Raw genomic sequence first — 16260 nt, 5'->3', positions numbered from 1 at the left:
CCCCACTTGTCTTCCTTTCACTATGAAAGCTGGAATGCCCACAAGTGGGTGGTAGGGACCAGGCTGACTACCAAGGATCTACATCCACTCTCTATAAACCTCTGTGAAACACATAAGGGAGGATACTTCAAACTGTACCACTTTAGGGTTTCTCATTCCATTACTGAATGAAGCGCCAGAAGAATAACTGACAGTGCCTCTGTGCATGCTATAATTAATGTTATCTCATCCTCGTGATTGCTACAGGAGAGAAATTTTGTAAGTAGGCTTTCTCAGGATAATGAGTTAGTTTCTTATTAGTTACATGTTCCATAGATCACGTGAATGATTCTTTTATCAAAATTATGTGGAACGAGTCAGTTTGCATGATAAGTATACATGATTAGTAATAACTTTAATGAACATGTTGTTTTTTAGTCCTATGCATGCAACTGCACTTTTTTATGCAGGCCATCAGTTTTCAAATAGAAATTAGTCCATGAAATAGAAGGAATTGTCCAGGGGAAATGATTTCAGGACAGATTTAAAATGTGCTTTGCTACCTATCAGGCTTTTATGTTACTGGGCAAATGATCAAAGAATTTTATTGTTACATATTAAACTCCTTTCTGTGCCACCGACAGCTTTCAAAAAGGATAATGAAGATCATTTTTCCCTATAGTGTTATATATTTGGGTCTATCTTCAAGTGTCTTTTACTTCAGTTTCTTCAGTATCTCTGTAACACTCTCCCGTGGGACAGACAAGTGTGTGACCATTCATGCAGCCTGACTCTGTATATGTTCAATATCCCTTGTTAGTCTCATTTGATATTGATCTCACAAACTTGTGCAGCATTCTAGGATGAGTCACACAAGTGATTTCTAAGCAATCACATTTGTAGACTCATTGCATATCACTACTATTCTACCAATGAACCAAAGTGTGCCACCTGCTTTACCTATGCCTGAGACTATTTGATTGTTTAATTTAATATCTGCAAACTAATACATCCAGTAATGCTCATGAACATGTTGTACAATTGGAACATCCCAAAAGTATTTAGTCGGTCACGGGAATGTGCAGTGTTACAGAGTGGGTGGCTTTACATTTTACGTTAGTGATCAGCCAGCCTGCATTTAAAACAAAAAAGAAGAGGTTGCCATCATAGTGATACTTAAATTTATTCTTCCAGGTTTAATGATCGATAACTTCTTCCAGTATTTTAACTGTGAGTCATCAACTGCTCCAATGCAATAAACTAAACATCAGCAAACCATTTCCAGAGAGGGATCATTTGTTACTCTTTGAAACCCATCAATTTGCTCTTGTGGCCCTGGAATTCCCCTCCCCACCCCAACCCCCCCTTTCTCTGACTTCAGCTTCAGTGTGATATAATGATTTCTAACACAGCATTTACTGCTGGCAGACAATGATACACACACCTCAGCATTTCTCCTCAGTGATTTGTGGTCATTCTGAGGGTGTAGATATTGTCTGTCAGTAGAACATATCCTTGAATGTCACTAATGTTCATATTATTAGCAATCTGCATAAACATAAAAATATTTTGATTGTTCTGACTGCACCATAAATTCATAGAATTAGTCAAAATGTTTCACCTTTATGTGTTCTCTCTTGTGAACATTTGCAGTGATTGCTGTTTTTCTTACATCCACAGGGGCCTGGACAGTTCGTCGTGTTCTCAGTGCTTGTCACTGTTGAAGCTACTGGCACAGGAGGGCCGTACAGTAGTCTGTACAATTCACCAGCCTAGTGCACTACTTTTCCAGATGTTTGACCATGTATATACACTTTCTGCAGGTCGCTGTGTTTACCAGGGCACACCATCACAGTTGTTACCATTCTTGGACTCTTTTGGATTGCATTGCCCTCCTTACCACAACCCAGCAGACTTCAGTGAGTATTTCCAGGCATCTGTGTCTTTTACTCTGTAGATTTGTTACCTGACAAGGCTGCAGGCCAAAGAATGGAACTTAGTAGACCAAAACAGTATATTTATTTATTTTGCTTTGAGAAATGTGCATTGTGTTAAATACCTTTTTCACCTCACTTACACTGCCTTACATAATATTCAAAAAATTTTTAACTTTAATGTTAAATACAGGGCTGTTAGATACACAGCATGTTCCAAAGCAAGATCTACTGTTAACTTATTCTTGGATGGTACAAAAAGTCATATAAATAATTTGGACTTATAAGTCTTTGTTCCAAACAGTGGTGGTAGCTGTGTCCAGAGATGTGTTGTCATTGTGCAAGCAGATTCTTTCTGGAACACTTCCTATATACTTCATTGTTTGCTTGCAATGCTTTAGAACAAATAACTGTAGAAAACATCTACTTAGGCAACACATATGATTCCCCAGATTTTAAAGTTGAACATCACTATAAGAGGGACCACTTAAACATGGGGTTCCAGAAGAGGGGCAGCAGCCTTTTCAGTAGTTGAGGGAGCAACTGTCTGAATAACTGACTGATCTGGCCTTGTAACACCAACAAACATGATGTTGTCTTGCTGGTACTGCAAGTGACTGAAAGCAAGGGGAAACTCCAGCCTTTAGTTTTCCCGAGGGCAAGCATGTCTACTGTGTGGTTAAGTGATGATGGCATCCTCCTGGCTAAAATATTTCAGAGATAAAATAGTTCCCCTTTCTGATCCCCAAGTGGGGGTACTCAATATGATGTCACCACCAGGAAAAGCAAAACTGGCATTTTTTGGGTTGGAGTGTGGAATGTTAGATTTATTAATCAGGCAGGTAGGTTAGAAAATTTAAAAAGGGAAATGGATAGATTGAAGTTAGACATAATGGGGATTAGTGAAATTTGGTGGCAGGATGAACAAGCTTTGTAGATAGTTGAGTACAGGGTTACAGTAAAAAATCAAAAGTAGATTGAATAATGAACAGGAAGATAGAAATGTGGGTAAACTACTACTAACAACACAGTGAATGCAGTATCATAGTCAAAATAGACATGAAGCCAATGTTTGCCACAGTAGTATACATTTATATGCTAACTAGCTCCACAGATGTAGCATAGATTGAAACAATGTGTGATGAGATCATGGAAATTATTCAGATTGATAAGGAAGGGGAAAATTTAGTTACGATGGGTGACTGGGATTCGGTAGTAGGAAGAAAGAAGAGAAGGAAAAATAGTAGGTGAATATGGACTATGAGAAAGGAATGAAAGAGGCACCCACCTGCTAAAATTTTGCACAAAGAATAATTTAATCATCAATATCACTTGATTATGAATTGTGAAAGAAGGTTGTATATTTGGAAGAGACCTGCTGAAGACACTGAACAGTTTCAGATGATAAGACAGGGATTTTGGAACCAGATTTTAAACTGTAAGGCTTTTCCAGGGACAGATGTGGACTCTGACCACAATTTATTGGTTCTGATCGCAGATTAAAATGGAGAAATTGCAAAAAGGTAGGAAATTAAAGATATGGGTCGTAGATAAAATTGAAAGAACCAGAAGTTGAGAGTTTCAGAGAAAGCACTAGAGAATGATTGACTGAAACAGGGGAAAGGACTTCAATAGAAGATGAATGGGTAGCTTTGAGAGATGAAATAATGAAGGCAGCAGAGGAGCAGAAAATTAAAAAAACAAGGCCAGGTGGAAATCTTTGGATATCGAAGAATTTATTGCATTTTAAAGGAGAAACATAAAAATGCAGTGAATGAAGCAGGCAAAAGGAAGTATAAAAGTCTAAAAATGAGATTGACAGGGAATTCAAAATAGCTAAGCAGGAAAGGATAGAGGACAAATGTAAAGATAGAGAAACATATATTACTGGAGGAAAGCTAAACATTAATGTCTGTGAACACTTTATCAATGATATATTTATTACTCAGTTGGAAAAGGAGATCCTGTTCCATACTAGTGAGATCACTGGATCTCGTACTGATGTTTTTCCTTTGATATTGCATGCAATAGTTGGTGTATTGGACCCCTACAGAAACTGAAATATCTTCTAGCTAGACATTACCTTACAACAGACAGTAGGGATATTTTAGAGAGTCTAGCAAAAATTTACATTGCTGTGCTGTACCAACTGAGACTACTAATCATCACTTTGAACAATTGCTGTTTATGGGTGTAAATTGTTACTGACCATAATAAACTGATTTTCATTTCCACCTGTTAGTTCTTAATCACAGAGTATATCTGTAGAGGGTCCTCTGTGATCTCTCTAATTTTGAGTGTAATTTTTTTAGGACTCCCCCCCCCCTCCCTCTCCACGTATTCTTCAGTGAACTATTATATTAGGTTGGTGCATAAGTTCATAGCCTTTTTTCCATAAGTTTAATAAACACAACAGATACACAGAACAGAGACTTTAGTCATCAATAATGTATTCTCCTTCACTATTTACAGCAGTCTGCCAATGGTGGGGTAACTTTTCGTTTCTGTGACTGTAGAAATCATGTGATTTTGAGGCAAAGAAATAACACTAACTGGGATAAAATGCAAATGTGTAATTTCTTATCAGAATTGACATTTCCACTGCTCACGACTGTTTAATCATGATTGACAGCATACAGCATTCAGCATTTGTTCCAAATTACACCATTTCCATTTCCCAATGTAATAAATATCACAAGGACCCCAATTACAGTCCCAATTAACAGGGTCTTCTACTTTCACTAACGACTGCCCTGTCTGTGGTCCTGTTTTAGTAGCTGTATGGTGTTCTATCTTGTGTACACTCATTTCCATTACAGTCGTAATTACATCCACCTCTCTTGTCTGCCCCTGACTCATACTTACATTCCCCCACCTTGCCCAGTAATTCCAAACAAGTGTCTCCCCATTGCTGTCAGATGCACCTTCAGCTTTTGAGTAGTTCTTTCATTTAAAGTACACCAGCATGTCTCATTTACCAAAAAGTAGCTTTCATGTAAAAAAGCCACCCCCATAGCCTTTTACCCAAGTGCAAGTCACCTGCTTTAACAGGTTCAGAGCAATCCAAGAATGAGCCATATTCAGTGCACATTTTCATCTGGAAAGGAAGTTCCTCGAAGATTTTTTAATAGAGAGTGGAAAAGGTGAAAATCTGAGGGCACAAGATCAGGTGAATAAGATGGGTACAGAATGAATTCCCAGCAATTTGTTTTTTATCAGTCTAGCAGACTGCGAGCAGGTGTTATCATTGAGTAGCATCACTTGACAATAAATGTCAGCAGATATAGTTACACCTTGGGGAAGCAATCTGTAGTACACCACACTGTCACTATTGTACCAGATGCACAATATTATAACTTTTGGATGTGTACAGGTCTTTATACAGAGTGTTGCTACCTTGCTTTGGCTCAACCATTCCTTTCTTTTACTTATATTAGATTAAAGACACCATTTCTCATCGGCACTGACAATACAGGATAGGAATGGTCAGTGGTGTTAACAAGCCAATTTATGACAAACAAGCAGAGATGTTCATATGGCCAGGCACTGATTTTTATAAATCTTTAACATATTGCAGTACGTCCGCAACTGTGAAATGTACAGAAAATAAACAACTTTTTTTTTTCAGCCTTCAGTTGCAAGGTAATTTTTACTCGTTTACCTAGGTTTCGATTCCAGTAATGGAATCTTCTTCAGAACAAAAAATTAAATTATTTTGAGAGCCAAACACTGGCCATGTCACAGATTAAAAATTAAAACAATAAAGACGCATAATCATAAGATTTCTGGCCGGCGTAGCCCCGTCTATGTTCGCCTTAATGGTTTTAATTTCGACAGACATAATCTTATGACTCTGCGTCTTTATTGTTTTAATTTTTAATCTGTGACATGGCCAGTGTTTGGCTCTCAAAATAATTTAATTTTTTGTTCTGAAGAAGATTCCATTACTGGAATCGAAACCTAGGTAAACGAGTAAAAATTACCTTGCAACTGAAGGCTGAAAAAATTGTTTATTTACTGATTTTTATGATTTTGGTTTAGAGCATACGTATCCATACACAGAAGTTTTGGACCTTCTCCACTGCATGCAAATATCGCACGATGGTGGAATGATGACGATTTATCACTTTTGTCAGCTCTTGAGTACACTTTTGATGTTGATCACATTGATACTTTTAAATGATATTCATAAAACCCAGAATGTCTTCCAGAAAGTGGAGAGTCACCAATGTCAAAATGATCCTCCTTAAAATGAGTAAACCATTTTCTTGCTGTGCTCTGTCCAGTGGCATTATCTCCACACACAACACAAATGTTTCTGGCTGCCTCCACTGCTGCCACTCCTCTATTGAACTTAAACAGAAGAATATGTTAGAAATGCTCCGATTTCTCCATTTGCCACTGTATTTTCTAGCATCCATAGCTCCACTCACTATCTCCAAATGACAAAACAACAATAAGTAAAGTCAAATAGCAATAGTGAAGTACAAATAAAAAATGACAGTCAATAAATAAACCCATAGAAACTGGAATACCAACATCCAAAATAAAACCAACTACGAACTTACGTACCAACCTAATAGATGTAGTGAATGTTTTACAAGTGTAGGTGTGAAGGATTTTGTTGTAACTGACTCAAAGCTTTCTTAAAATTTATGAGTTCCAAATAAATCTATACTTTTTACTCTGTTGTGTAATGTAATTCATAATGCACAAATGGTCCATTGTTCAATATTAATTTCTAAAGATAGGTTATTCCTCTTCTTGAATAATACTCACTTTTCCCCCATGAGGTTGATGGTGTCTTATATATTCCAGAGAAGTGACTGTTACATTTATAACTTTTTTACACATGGGTGGACAAAAATATGGATAAATCATCTGAAAAGCATGCTTGAACATACATGCAGCTGCTATCCATGCCTGATGATTGTGCTGTTGTGTTGACCAAGAATGGAATCTGTGCAATACCCTCAATCTGTTCCAAGTGTTAGTTGTGGTCAGAACAGTAGTCTGTGTAGTTGTGAGTGCAAATTGTTGGTGCTCATATGGAGAGTACTTCCATAATGAAGGTATCCAATATGTTTTGTGTTTTATAAGGCACTGTATCAAAGGTTTATACTGCATAGAGAGAAAATGGAAAAACATCATCCACTGAGTCACAATACAGACAAAAGTGTGTTTTCAGTAATTGTGACAGTCTGTCATTGAAGGTAACTTTGACAAAAAAAAAAAAAACAGCTGCAAAAGTCAAAGCAGAATTGAATGTCACACTGACGGACCTTGTCAGTACCGGAACAATATGAAAGCAGATCCAGAAGCTGGGAATTGCAGGCAAACTGAAATGTCAAAACCACTCATCAGTCATGCAAATTCCCATAACAAGAAGACACGATGCTGAAGCCACACAACGTGGGTAGTGGAGTGACGGAAGAATGTCATTTAGTCAGATGGGTCTTGTTTCCCACTGCTTCAAATTTCAGCCTGAGTTAATGCCCCAAGAATGTAACATGGCAGGAGTTTTGTGATGATCTGGGCAGCCATACCCCATACTCCGCAAGGTCACATTACTAAGAATTATGTGACTATTTTGGTTTATAAACCCCACATCATGATAAAATGTTTGCTCCTCAATGATGATGCTGTGTTCCAAGACAACAGGGTCTCTCTATTCACACAGCTCACGTCATCCAGGACTGGTTTTGTGAACATGAAGATGAATTGTCATGTCTCCACTGACCATCACATTCACCACATCTCAGTATTATAGTGCCTTTGTGACCTACTTAGGAGACAAGGGTGCATGATCATGCTCCAGTTCCGCCATTATTACCTGAATTGCCAGTATTTTGCAGGAAGAATGGTAAAATATTACTTGAAAACCATACAGGACCTGTTTTTATCCATTCCAAGCTCTGTTGAATGCCAACAGTTTTCCTACATCATATTAGACATGGTAATGTGGTGTCCTAAACCACTTTCAAACTGCTAGTGTTTATAGTCTCATAAGATGCAGATTAAAAATAATTGTAAACTAGAAATGGACTAATCAGACAGGAAATTTAGTGCTTGGGAAGGTAGGGAGGTATACCAGATCAAATCAAGCAACAAGTTCAGCAACTTAGGAATTATAAAAACATAAATGGAAGAGCTATGTTATTTAACCAAGGTATTCAGGCAGAAAGCAATAGATGATGCAGTTACAAGGAAATCAAAAGAAATAATCTCTAATGGAATAAAGAAAATAAAGACGGTGGGAGTTTTAAATTGTACCATAAATTAGGAGTTTCAGGGCACATTTGAATTCCCACCCTGCCCAGAGTTCACGCCAGCACAGCTGATGCACTCTGGAGCACACTAGAGGGTACGCTTATAGCTGGTTGTGGAGTGCATTGCCACACTGAAGATACCACTGACCTCCAGGCAGTGCTGATTGGAATCTGATGATTGGATGTAACAACAGACAGCGAATGTTCACGAGACACTCAGTAATAGATCGTAGCCCAAAACCAAATTCCATCTCCTTCTGCACTGCATCTGTATGTAGTTGATGACAACAGTGGCTGCCCTGAATTCAAAACTACCTGGAGTCGCAGTGTCACAGGCAACTACCTGGACCAGTCACACTGGTATAAAACAAACTTAGCCAGCACACACTGCATGGCCCCGGGGCCAAAGTCAAGATTTGTCCAGTGCTGTCGAAACCTGCACATTGAAGTTGCAACTAAAGTTCCAGTCACCAAACTCCCATCAACTATGCCTGGACACAGCTTGTCACTTTCATGTGGCACTGCACTCAGCAACCAGCTGATATGTGTATCCTCTAGTGCACTCGGAGCACATGAGCGGTGCTGGCGTGAACTGCTGGGTAGAGCGGGAATTCAAATGGGCCATGAAATAGCTAATTCACAGCACATTGGAAAACATAAGAGTACAGGTATTAATTAATAAAGAAACAGAAACTTACATTGTTGAGACACCATGTTTCATCAGTTGAGATGACACATGGCACAGTAAATAACAGCTGTAAGGACAACGTACAAACAGTCAAAGATATTTTTAAATGTTTGTATAGTTCAAGACAGGTTGCAAACTACTAATAATAACAATAAATAATGGACAATAATTTAAATTATGTCTTAAATAATAATGAAAATAATTAAATTCCAGAAGCAATTCCAGATTACTTGTATAAAGCCAGTCAAGATATTAACAAAAGAAAGATGCCAGGAGAGGACAGTGATTCAGAGGAAATGGTTACAGCTAAAGAAAATGTAATAACATAGGAACGTGTAAACCCTTTGCAATTGCTAAATATGTACGGGAATTGCATATACTCTTAAACTACCCTACCTCCCTATTGTCTCTGTCCATCTCCTCCTCTCTTCCCGTTATCCACCAGGCCAATCTCCGCTAATTTCAAGTTGCTGCCACTCATACCTCACCTGTCATTCAACAACATCTTTGCCTCTGCACTTCCGCCTTGACTGACATCTCTGACCAAACTCTTTGCCTTTTAATATGTCTGCTTGTGTCTGTATATGTGTGGATGGATATGTGTGTGTGTGTGTGTGAGTGTATACCCGTCCTTTTTTCCCCCTAAGGTAAGTCTTTCCGCTCCCGGGATTGGAATGACTCCTTACCCTCTCCCTTAAAACCCACATCCTTTCGTCTTTCCCTCTCCTTCCCTCTTTCCTGACAAAGCAGCCATTGGTTGCGAAAGCTAGAATTTTGTGTGTATGTTTGTGTTTGTTTGTGTGTCTAGCGACCTGCCAGCGCTTTTGTTACATATATAAGGAGAAAGAAGAACACGGCAGAAACAAATTGGCTAATGGCTTACATGTCCTCCTACGTCGTCATTTTAAAAAAATGTGTAGCTATGTCTGTCTGAATGTTCCTTAGAGTGTTGTGTAAAAATTTGAAATTGTTTTGAGATTTTTGGTAACAACATTTATGCTTCATAGCTTACATGACTATTTGTATATTATGTGTATTAAAAAAGATATAGCCTATGCCCATCTGAATGTTTGCAGAGTGTAAAATTTGAAGGAAATTGGTCAATATCATTATGGGGTTTTTCATACTATTTCCATTTCCTATGTTACATATATATGGCACACGAGCGCGTGCGCCCACACACACACACACACACACACACACACACACACACACACACAGATATATTATTGCACATTACTGTTTATTGATAGCTGTTTCACTATTTCAGTGATTGATGTCTGCGTGGGTGAATGTGGTGTAGACATAGAGGAATTAGCTGCAGCCAGTGCTGAAAAGATGAAAACTGATACCTCTGTACATTACATTAGCAAAGGAGGTAAGTTTTTTTGATTTTGTTAACTTAAACCTTCGAGACTAACATTTGGAGATCATTCCCCTCTCAGAAAATATTAATAATGCTATTTGCATGGAAATGTTGCAAAATAATAATAATAATAAAGAAAGGGCAAAAATTTAAATTGTTTCTTGAAAATATATTTTGGAATATACTGAACACTGCAAAAACAGAAAAATAAGTACTGGTAGAGCCAAAAATAATTCATAATTATTGTAGAGATGTTAAGTAAAGTTGCTTTTTAAAATAAGGACTCTGTTATAAACTTCATGTTCTTTTGTAATTTTTATCTTTGTCAATAAACTAAATACTTCTATAAATGGTAGAAACTCATTTTCATACATGTGAGAAAAATGACAATTTACTTGTTTATAAGATGTCGGCAATCTGCTATGTAAAATGTCTCTCTTGTGCAGTAACTCAGGATATAGCCTTAAGGAATGTAAAATTGCGTTGTAGGTGAAATATATGTACTAGTAATCTACATCTACATCTACATTTATACTCCGCAAGCCACCCAACGGTGTGTGGCGGAGGGCACTTTACGTGCCACTGTCATTATCTCCCTTTCCTGTTCCAGTCGCGTATGGTTCGCGGGAAGAACGACTGTCTGAAAGCCTCTGTGCGCGCTCTAATCTCTCTAATTTTACATTCGTGATCTCCTCGGGAGGTATAAGTAGGGGGAAGCAATATATTCGATACCTCATCCAGAAACGCACCCTCTCGAAACCTGGCGAGCAAGCTACACCGCGATGCAGAGCGCCTCTCTTGCAGAGTCTGCCACTTGAGTTTGTTAAACATCTCCGTAACGCTATCACGGTTACCAAATAACCCTGTGACGAAACGCGCCGCTCTTCTTTGGATCTTCTCTATCTCCTCCGTCAACCCGATCTGGTACGGATCCCACACTGATGAGCAATACTCAAGTATAGGTCGAACGAGTGTTTTGTAAGCCACCTCCTTTGTTGATGGACTACATTTTCTAAGGACTCTCCCAATGAATCTCAACCTGGTACCCGCCTTACCAACAATTAATTTTATATGATCATTCCACTTCAAATCGTTCCGCACGCATACTCCCAGATATTTTACAGAAGTAACTGCTACCAGTGTTTGTTCCGCTATCATATAATCATACAATAAAGGATCCTTCTTTCTATGTATTCGCAATACATTACATTTGTCTATGTTAAGGGTCAGTTGCCACTCCCTGCACCAAGTGCCTATCCGCTGCAGATCTTCCTGCATTTCGCTACAATTTTCTAATGCTGCAACTTCTCTGTATACTACAGCATCATCCGCGAAAAGCCGCATGGAACTTCCGACACTATCTACTAGGTCATTTATATATATTGTGAAAAGCAATGGTCCCATAACACTCCCCTGTGGCACGCCAGAGGTTACTTTAACGTCTGTAGATGTCTCTCCATTGAGAACAACATGCTGTGTTCTGTTTGCTAAAAACTCTTCAATCCAGCCACACAGCTGGTCTGATATTCCGTAGGCTCTTACTTTGTTTATCAGACGACAGTGCGGAACTGTATCGAACGCCTTCCGGAAGTCAAGGAAAATGGCATCTACCTGGGAGCCTGTATCTAATATTTTCTGGTTTTCATGAACAAATAATGCGAGTTGGGTTTCACACGATCGCTGTTTCCGGAATCCATGTTGATTCCTACATAGTAGATTCTGAGTTTCCAAAAACGACATGATACTCGAGCAAAAGACATGTTCTAAAATTCTACAACAGATCGACGTCAGAGAGATAGGTCTATAGTTTTGCGCATCTGCTCGACGACCCTTCTTGAAGACTGGGACTACCTGTGCTCTTTTCCAATCATTTGGAACCTTCTGTTCCTCTATAGACTTGCGGTACACGGCTGTTAGAAGGGGGGCAAGTTCTTTCGCGTACTCTGTGTAGAATCGAATTGGTATCCCGTCAGGTCCAGTGGACTTTCCTCTGTTGAGTGATTCCAGTTGCTTTTCTATTCCTTGGACACTTATTTCAATGTCAGCCATTTTTTCGTTGGTGCGAGGATTTAGAGAAGGAACTGCAGTGCGGTCTTCCTCTGTGAAACAGCTTTGGAAAAAGGTGTTTAGTATTTCAGCTTTACGCTTGTCATCCTCTGTTTCAATGCCATCATCATCCCAGAGTGTCTGGACATGATGTTTCGAGCCACTTACTGATTTAACGTAAGACCAGAACTTCCTAGGATTTTCTGTCAAGTCGGTACCTAGTATGCTACTGCTACTGCTACTAGTATGCTACTGCTACTGCTACTGCTGCTTCTACTTCTAATAATACTCCATCTGAACAGGCCTTGGAAAACCCTAACAATACTAACTGACCGCCATGTCATCCTTAGCTCATAGGCATCATTGGATGCGGATATGGAGATGCATGTGGTCAGCATTCTGCTCTCCTGGTATTGTCAGTTTTCACGACTAGAGCTGCTACTTCTCAATCAAGTAGCTCCTCTCAGTTTGCCTCACAAGGGCTGAGTGCATCCTGCTTGCCAAGAGTGCTCGGTGATCTTTCAGGAACGATTGTTACCATTGTGGCAAGGCCATTGTCTGCTTTGTTACACAAAAATCAATGCACATGACAAGGATTTAGATGAGACTCCTGTAACAGAAATATCAGTAATAGTGGTACTACTTTTCATTTTGAGAGATAGAATTCTATGCTTCTTCTACCTTTCATTGCAACTGGTTTAATGATATAGCTTCTAATGCTGACCAACTAATTGCTGTCCCGTTATGTATGATACAAACTTGGCGATTGACAAGAGGGTTTACAAACATTGTGGAGGGCATCTTGAATGACATGAGAAGTGTGTTTATGGGCATTGTCCTGAAGGTACAGATGTATCTGTCATATTGTAGGAAAGGTAATAGAATAGAATGGATGTGGCTCTGCGTGTAAGCACGCTGCTCATTGTTCGCTCAGCAAGATGGACGTATAATCTTTGTAATCTAACGCTTGCTCTCTATACCATTATGCCAGAATCAGCACCGTATATTGCTGCTTGATACATTTGAGTAGATTCCACTTTCCTTGTCAGTCTCACTCTAGCTAATGATCACCACTAACACCATGGCAAAATCTGCTCCCAACCCCCTAATTACAACTTTGTGCCATTCAGCTGCCCAGCTGAATCTTTTGCTACAATATTGGAGATAGCTAGAAAGGTTCTGGTGCATAAGAGGGAGCCTGGTGAAGAGCATCATTTCTCATAGTCTAGCTTCCATCAGAGTAATACTGATGGTCCTGGTTGACACTCTGGCTCTAGCATGGATCCTAGTTTGCCATCCACAGTCAACAGTCACTGCTCTCCAGGTAGGACTCTTGGTCTAGTGCTTGACGTAACTGACATTCAGTGATTTGCATGAAATGTGCTAACTCATTTGGTCCTGGAATATGTGCTAAATTTATCAAGTAAAAAAAATGGACAAATCATTTGGGAAGTCAATACAGTTTCTTGTCAGCTCATTGTCTTCATAGTCAACCCATCTCATTCTCTGTTGTTTTGTGTGAAACTTTGAATTGTTGCCTTTCCTGTATTACAACACAGAACAGATTGAATATTATATTTTCCATGTCTTAAGTCTTGTTAATTTTTTACATTTTCCGTGTTGTATAATACGGGTAAATTTTATTTTCTGGTACTCAATTTTATAATGTCAATTAGATACTACTAACTAGTTGTTAACATTCTGTCAATATTTAGTGACTGCTTTGGGGATATGTAACATTCATTTATTGCCACATAAAATTTCTCAATATTGATGACTTATTAGTAATGTTGCTGCTTCTGTGTCCATGTAATAAGAAGTGACATGTTTCTTGGAATTTTCCCATCAGATATAATAATCCATTATCTTTCGGGTACATCCAAGACAGTAGTATTTCTCCTTCTGATATCTCAGCAGATGTCTTCGTTGTTTTCCATTGTGCAAAATTTAAATAGGGGGCTTCTTGCCTCACTTACCACCTAATGTATCTTACTCTGGACAAGACTGTGGACTAAAGTGATGTGACATGTGCACTTCCCATTTGTCCACTTTATATTGTGTGTGAAACAATACTTATATTTCTGATTAACTGATCATCCTTAGGTCTATGATACCTAATAACCAATGCTATATTTTATTGAGTATGTTTATTTTCTTTCAAGACGTGGATCTGCATAAACTGGAATACCATTTTAGTGATGATAAAAATAAAAATAAACAATCACACAAGGAGGAAAAATCTACTCAAGGAGCTAATATATTTCTACAGTACTATTTATTGTACAGGAGGAGTCTCACATGCCTACGTCGAGACTGTGTAAGTTAATAAATGGAAGTAGTCTCAGCGAGCTAAGTTAACTTGTTACTACGCTATTTAATAATAATAATGACAATAATGATGGTAATAATATTAATAATGCAACAACCATTCAGTTGTCAGCCATTAGTAAAATGTTTTCTGCTTTAAGCAAGAATATTCCTATTATTGCTTTGCTTTTTTGCTCTGCAGAGTCACCTCATCAACAGGCTCTTAGCTCATTTGACCATTGGGTTGGTTTTTGGATATCTTTATTACAACTGTGGCAACTCAGCAGATGCAGTGTTTGCAGATTTTGTTTATTTATATGGAACAGTGCTTTTCCTTCTGTACACTGGGAAAATGGCAGTCACTCTTCACTGTAAGTATCACATACCAAATTGGAGTAAGTTAAGACATACACTCTTTCACATGCTCTTGCATGGAAGTAGACACATTTGTTAGGGACCTATTCTGGAGTACATGAGATGCACAGAGTGCAAGAGATTTGTTTGGCTGTTACGTAAATGTAATGATACTTTTTCACCTAAAAACCGTGAGACAATTGAATACCTGAGTCTTCAATTATTGCAGGGCCTGTTTAAGGGTATATTATTCATATTGGGCCACGAGATTATTCACTTTATATTGTGAAAAAGTCCTTAAGTCCCATAATGGGAATCCTGGACAGAATATAAAAACCATTTGTCTTAAATATGATGGTGGTCTTTATTTGACGACTGATAGACACGTAAGTAGTGTAAATGACTGCTTAAACTTTGAACTCACGAGTAAATGTTGAATACAGAGACGGATGCACAGTTGTGATCCCACTGTGTTGAGTGCTGGTCTAGGCTGAGAAGATTACAAATGGTAGAGGAGAGAAGCCAGTGAAAGGCCTATAAAGTGGAACAGGGATGGGAAGCAGGGCAGGGAAAAGGGAATCTTTCCGTAAAACATTACTTACTTCTCCTGTATCCAATTAACAAATAATTAATGACCATATTACTCAAGAAACAATATTATGAAAAGGATAGTTGCTACTCATCATATAGTTGCTGAGGTGCAGATAGGCACCAAAAAAAGACTGACAGAAAGTGACCTTTCAGCCAACAAGGCTTTTTTTGGAAATAGACAAAAATGCACACAGACACACACATAAGACCACAGTCTCTGGCTGCTGAGGCCACACTGTGAGCCGCAGCGCATGATGGGAGAGGCAGCCGGGTGTTGAGAGTAAGGAGGAGGCTGGGGCGGGGAGAGGAAGGGACAGCAGAGTAGGAGTCAGGGACGGTAAGGGGGGGGGGGGGGGGACGGTAACCGAAAAGGAGGGAAGTAAAAAGATTGAAAGACTGTGGGTGTGTTGGTACAACAGTGGGCTCTGTAGTGCTGAAATGGGGGGGGGGGGGGGGGGAGGGCTGATGGGTAAGAACAACGACTAACAAAGGTTGAGGCCAAGAGGGTTACGGAATTGTAGAATATATTGGAAGGAGAGTTCCCACCTGTGCAGTTCAGAAAAGCTGGTGTTGGTGTGCAGGATACAGATGGCACAAGCTGTGTAGCAGTCATTGAAATGAAGAATGTTGTGTTGGGCAATGTGTTCAGCAAATCAGTGGTCCAGGTGTTTCTTGGCCACAGTTTGTTGGTGGCCATTCACCTGGACAGGCATTTTGTTGGTTGTC

The 16260-nt window shown here is 39.0% G+C and overlaps 1 protein-coding gene across 3 annotated transcripts in view; it reads left to right on the top strand.

Annotated features, from left to right (window-relative positions):
• The window catches only part of LOC126091901 (ATP-binding cassette sub-family G member 1-like), an 816748-nt gene that overhangs the window by 782234 nt on the left and 18254 nt on the right, over positions 1–16260 (top strand). For all 3 annotated transcript variants that reach the window (XM_049907201.1, XM_049907200.1, XM_049907202.1), the window contains 4 exons: positions 1660–1898; positions 10141–10248; positions 14445–14599; positions 14792–14960. In XM_049907201.1, coding sequence (XP_049763158.1) covers positions 1660–1898; positions 10141–10248; positions 14445–14599; positions 14792–14960 — 671 coding nt within the window. The remainder of the gene's footprint in view (positions 1–1659; positions 1899–10140; positions 10249–14444; positions 14600–14791; positions 14961–16260) is intronic.

Source organism: Schistocerca cancellata, chromosome 7 (assembly GCF_023864275.1).
Source record: "Schistocerca cancellata isolate TAMUIC-IGC-003103 chromosome 7, iqSchCanc2.1, whole genome shotgun sequence".
NCBI lineage: Eukaryota > Metazoa > Arthropoda > Insecta > Orthoptera > Acrididae > Schistocerca > Schistocerca cancellata.
Note: the sequence above shows the minus strand (reverse complement) of the source record. Positions and strands in the feature narration are given on the sequence as shown.